At 46.5% G+C, this 5,832-nt stretch overlaps 1 protein-coding gene across 1 annotated transcript; it reads left to right on the top strand.

The window, feature by feature from the left end:
• Positions 1–294: 294 nt before the first annotated feature.
• On the top strand, positions 295–4,411 carry LOC307231484 (transient receptor potential cation channel subfamily M member 1-like). The gene is made up of 6 exons (XM_080002209.1): positions 295–362; positions 1,251–1,446; positions 2,561–2,774; positions 2,995–3,119; positions 3,319–3,490; positions 4,007–4,411. Exons 2-6 carry the CDS (start codon positions 1,321–1,323, stop codon positions 4,183–4,185), a joined length of 816 nt encoding a protein of 271 aa, XP_079858335.1. The 5' UTR covers positions 295–362; positions 1,251–1,320; the 3' UTR covers positions 4,186–4,411.
• The last annotated feature ends 1,421 nt before the right edge of the window (positions 4,412–5,832 follow it).

Raw genomic sequence — 5,832 nt, 5'->3', positions numbered from 1 at the left:
CTCTCTGGTTCAACTTCTGGTCACCGGTTGAGCCTCTTCCTTTCTGTTTCTCATTTGTCCCGGTTTTTCTATTTCAAAACGCAGCTACATTTCAGATAGGATTACTGCCGAGAGAGGATTTGGGAGAGTGATACTTTAATACAGAGTAACTTGGAGCGACATACACAGCTAACATCCGCCCCGTCTGCCATGTCTGCAGGGATGAACTGATGGGGAGAAGTGCAATAATTCACAGAAAGTTATGAATGCAAACGTGATGTGGGGAAAAACTCTCTCCTCTTTCAGGCGCAGAAAGTTTGGATCGAGAGAACCTTCCTGAAAAGAGAATGCGTCCACATCTTCCCCAGCAAAGACCCGGCCAAGTAAAGCCTCCTCCGCACCTCCTCACCATTTCTGCCACATTTGTTTTTCATTCTATATCTTGCATTCCTGACAAATAGAATAACATTCTAACCTCCTCTAACATAAATATTAACACTATAAAAACCCATTCCGTAGCCTTTTACTCATTTAAACTGGAGTGTGGATTGTTTTACTGTACATTAAAATGGTAATGACGATTAAAAACCAACAATTTCCTGTGAAAATCTCTTAGGAACAGATGTAGATCTGATTTGAACGGTGAATATAATGGGAATACATTGGAGACTGTCTGGTACAGCTGTGATGTTCTTGTTTATCTCCCAGCTTTAAAAAACAATGTATTTCTATTTTCTTACATTTTGCAATTACTTCTACAAATGCCTGTAAATATGCACAACCCCTTGGTGTATTTCTTATAGCAAAGGTTTGATTGTGAAGAAAAACACAAATTTAAAAGCAGTTCAGGAGGTTTCCATGGACCCCCGTTCACTCTCCAGTCGCTGTACAGAAGTTTGGGAGTGAAACACAGAAAGGCTTCAGTTCCCAACGCAGCTGCATCAAAGTATTACGCCAAAATTTCCAAACAGTCTTTCGTGGACACCTCCAGCCTTAAATTCATTTGCGGTTGTGAATCGGAGACAGAGTAACCCTTCTCAGAACCGTCCTCTGAGAAGGGTTTCAGGGAGAACAGCCCCGTCTGCACGGAGGCACCTACTCCCACAGGCGTCTGCACGGAGGCTCCACAAGGCCACAAACACAGGGCTTGGGTAGAGCTGCGCTTCGAACACTCATCAGCCTGGGAGGTCAGGCTCCATGTTTCTGACCCAAACCCTGCCAACAAGCGCTTTCCCCCATACAACTAGGCCTTGTCATGTGCTCCGGTGTAGATGCGCGTGCGGTCAGCTGACGGTGCAGCACGTGGCCATCCCCCCCGGGGCCATCGCCAGGCCCGAGGAAATGCAACTGGTCCAGATCGAGATCCCGCAGGAGAAGTGGTCGGTCCCCAAACACACCAGGACCTTCCCCACCGACGCCTTCGGCACCATCGAGTTCCAGGGCGGAGGCTTCATCAACAAGGCCATGGTGAGCTTCACCGGTCACCTGCTTCCCACGCAGATGGAATGAATGGACGGATGACTGAATCAGTTCATGATTTAATCGCGTGCCAAGTCCCTCTCCGTTGACCCAACAATTTAAATGAGACTGGCACCGTCCCCAAAAAAATATAATTAATTACCGTCTTATTTTATTGGACTTTACAGTTTGTTTATGCTGTTGATAAACATGTACAAACAGCGTCAACTGCATGGGCATCACCCCTTCAGAGAAGTGTGTTTGTTGTAAACGCAACATCTCTTTTAGTCTGTGTATTGTGTGTGTATATGTTCAATTTAATGGTATCTGTGGATATCACAAGTACTCAAGCCTAGAAATGATCAGGGCTGCTCCGTAAAAGTCGAATCATCAGTCGGAGACCGGTCAGTTGACTGAGATTCTTAAGTTGAAGAGTAGTTTTTTTCGTTCTTTTTTTTTTCTTTCTCAGTCAGTGTGCATTGAATAACACGATAAAACAGATTGAAAAACAGTTTGTATTTAGTTGTTTATATTTGGAGGGACAGGTCAAATCCGTTGAATATTATAAGATTAGAATTATTAGTCAAATATTTGCATTGAACGCTCCTAGAAATAATTGATCGTGCAGCGGAGCAGCTGCTGGAGTTTAGTTTCTCCAGAAGCTCTTGATCATGGGATGGGAGACAGTCAATGATGATAACTAAACAAAATATCATGTTTATATTTCACATCACACACCATATGCACTCCTTTAACTGTAAAATAAAAAAATACACATAATTTATTATTTGAGGTGATGACAGTAATGAGCTCAACCCCACGGTGACGTCACTTGATCACAGTATTCCTGGTAATGAGGTTATCGTCACAGCCCTCGAGACCGGTTTTTCGGGGAGATTTCACACAAGCTACTTGTACCCATCGTTTCTACTGATCTAACGCAGCTGTCACGCAGCCCTCGCTATCTTGGCACTGGATGCACAGGGGTGACATTGCTGTTGACCTTATCTGAATCTGAAGATAGACAAAAAGGCAGTTCACCCCAAAACTGGAGCCTCCCTTTAATTGAGTAACAAATACATTCTAAACAGGGCTGCGTCCCTCTGCTCCTCCCGTTCTCCAGTACATCAGGGTCTCCCATGACACCAAGGCGGACAACCTGCTCCACCTGATGGTGAAGGACTGGCAGTTGGAGCTGCCCACCTTGCTCATCTCCGTGCACGGAGGGCTCCAGAATTTCGATCTGCAGCCCAAGCTGAAGCAGCTGTTCGGTAAAGGCCTGATCAAAGCCGCCGTCACCACGGGGGCCTGGATCTTCACGGGCGGAGTCAACACGGGTGCGGCCCTCACCTCCCAGTGTCCACTTAATAAATCACAATTTCTGATATTATGGGGAGATTACCGTTTTTTTCCATCCCTCAATTCTCATTACATAACACCCGGTCTGCAATTTCCTGAAATTAGATTTGATCGAGCCATTGTCACAGGTTTATGTGTTATAATTAGAGCGGCGGCATCAGGCTGTTTTAAACGGTGATTACTCTCTTTTGGTGGCAGGGGTGATTCGCCACGTTGGGGATGCATTGAAGGATCACTCCTCCAAGTCCAGAGGGAAAGTGTGCGCTATCGGAATCGCTCCCTGGGGGATCCTGGAAAACAAAGTGGACCTCATTGGAAAAGAAGTGAGAGCCTTGTGTGTCATTTGGCCTTTATTCAGAGTGAAAATGAACATTTTTAAAGGCAAATGTGCAAAATCGTATGGTAGCGCAGGGTGGAACAACCTGTAGTTCCCTGCGTGTGTTTTATGTAGTTATTTAGTTAGGGACGAGCTCCTTACGATTCTTGAAGTAATTCCAGGCCGGGCCGCTTGTTTAACCCCAGGTGAACCGACCGTACCAGACGATGTCCAACCCGCTGAGCAAGCTGGCGGTTCTGAACAACAGCCACTCTCACTTCATCCTGGCCGACAACGGGACCTGCGGGAAGTACGGCTCCGAGGTCAAACTGCGGCGGCAGCTGGAGAAACACATCTCGCTCCAGAAGATCAACACCCGTAAGTCTCAGGGACTTCGGCGCCTTCGCGGGTTTCATCCACCCTGGCGCCGTGTGGACGGAGGGGGCCTCTGTGACCTGTGGGCTTCCCTTTGTCATCCTATGCCTGGAGCTAGTTGGTAAGGCAGGGAAAGCAAAGGGATGCTCAGCTGTCACCACAGACCTCACTTCACCCACCGCCACCGCCGTTCTTCAGCCATCTGTGGGCGGGGCCTCTGAAAACCCAGCCTCACCTGCCCCGTCAACAGGGAAATGGGAAATGGAATGTTGAAAAAGGCATGTGTGCAAAGAATTACAGGTTTTGCAAGAAAATAATCTGTTTCCCTATTCAATCAACCTTCAACCTTTTAATATCAGTCGTTAGGAGGTTTTAGAAATGCTCTGTTCAAGGTTTGTAGCCAAAGAAAATGGAGGCTGATTTATGATTTCAGACCATCTTTAAAAGCTTGTTTAAGCGTTAGTGGATGACGGACAGTCAGGTGGTTGGAAGAGACCGACGTCCCCTCCTGTGTTCCAGGTCTGGGTCAAGGGGTCCCTGTGGTGTGCCTCATCGTGGAAGGAGGTCCCAACGTCATCTCCATCGCCCTGGAGAGCCTGAGGGACGAGCCCCCCATCCCGGTGGTGGTGTGCGACGGCAGCGGCCGGGCCTCCGACATCATCTCCTTCGCACACAAGTTCTCAGAGGACGAAGGGTGAGGCTCCCCCTGCTCCTGCGTCTCGGTCTCGGTCGTCTTGTCGGTTTTGTTGACTGCGGTGACCCCCCCGAGCTTCAAGTACGAAACGCTGCTTTCAGCCTGGTCAGCGACGACGTCAGAGACCAACTCCTGGTGACGATCCAGAAGACCTTCAACTACAGCAAGAGCCAGTCGCAGCAGATCCTGCTCATGGTGATGGAGTGCATGAAGAAGAGAGAGCTGGTGAGTAAAGGAACGCAGCCGTGGCGCAGGGATGGTGTGGTTCTAGCAGCCACACCTGTCCTGGGTCATTGCGTCCCAGGATCAGTGTGGCTGTACACCTGTTGCTCGTCGGTTGGTCTGCCGAGCAACAGGTGTGCAGCCACACTGATCCTGGGACGCAATTACCTAGAGCCAGGACAGGTGTGGCTGCTAGAACCACACCATCCCCGCACCACGGCACCATCATGGACGGACGGTACAATCTCCTTTATCCGAACCCCACTGTCAGTTTGAAGGAAATGTCATTAAATACACATGAAACCGTTCCTAGATTAATTAATGTGGTTTATTTATACTCCACTTCAAACAAATATATGAATATCAAACGTTATTAAATAACAATGCGAGTTATAAACATTAAATTATTCACAACATCTGACAAGCTGGTAGGTAAGGAAAAAGTGGGGTTTGGATGGATGGGGTTCCAACGTCTATATATATATATATATATACATATATATATATACAGTATATAGTATATGAATACAGTATATATCATGTTATTTCAATATAACCTGCATTTCAAATGATATGTGTGTGTTTCAATCAATAAATGTCGTGAAGCAGTAAAACTTTTGTTCTCCATCGTCATTCCCTGGTTCCACTCATCTGTCTGACGCCATCAACCCTGTGAAATAAACACTGTGTTGTCCGTTGTTCCTCTCATTTCTCTGCTTCGACTCGACTGACATCAAAATGTTTGGATTTTGAAAGTGTGAATTTGATGCCAAATTTTTGTACCAAAGTGGCTAAACTCTCTCCAGCGTCAAACAGGGTTTTTTCAGCGCAAGTGAAAGGGTCATGTCGCTTTCCTTCTGTGAAAATCGGTTGACAGACGTTTTTATTTTCAATATTAATATTATTTTCAATATTATTTTATTTTCAATAAAATAAAGCTGGTGGAAACCGTACTGGTTTGGTACCGATACTGATGATTTCCAGCCCGAGGTAGCTCTTGACACAGGACGTCCAGCAGAGTAGACAGGGCTTAGACAGGGCTGCCACCATCTTCCATAATGTATGTTGTTTTTTTTTAAATAAGCCTGTAAAAAGGCAGATGAAAATCCTCCTTCGATGTCGAACTGTTTAACTCTATAATTCATGGATTTGGGGATGAAACACTGACCCGGTAAGTGTCTTCACAGTTGTCAGATTACCCGAAGTGTTTGCTGGAGAGCCTTATGCATAAACAGCAGCACCATTTGTGCATATATATAGGGGGTTTCTCTCATGGTAAGTGATGTGATTAGTAGTTTGTAATACCCGCAGATATAATCTTTCGACTCCATACATCTGGGTGGACAGATCAGTGCACAGCCACCTGCTGAGCACAGCATCGGAGCTCAGCAGACTGCGGCGCACAGATGGAGCCGCGGATCCATCTCCC

Source organism: Zeus faber (assembly GCF_960531495.2).
Source record: "Zeus faber genome assembly, chromosome: 6".
In the NCBI taxonomy this organism is placed as follows: domain Eukaryota; kingdom Metazoa; phylum Chordata; class Actinopteri; order Zeiformes; family Zeidae; genus Zeus; species Zeus faber.
Note: the sequence above shows the minus strand (reverse complement) of the source record. Positions and strands in the feature narration are given on the sequence as shown.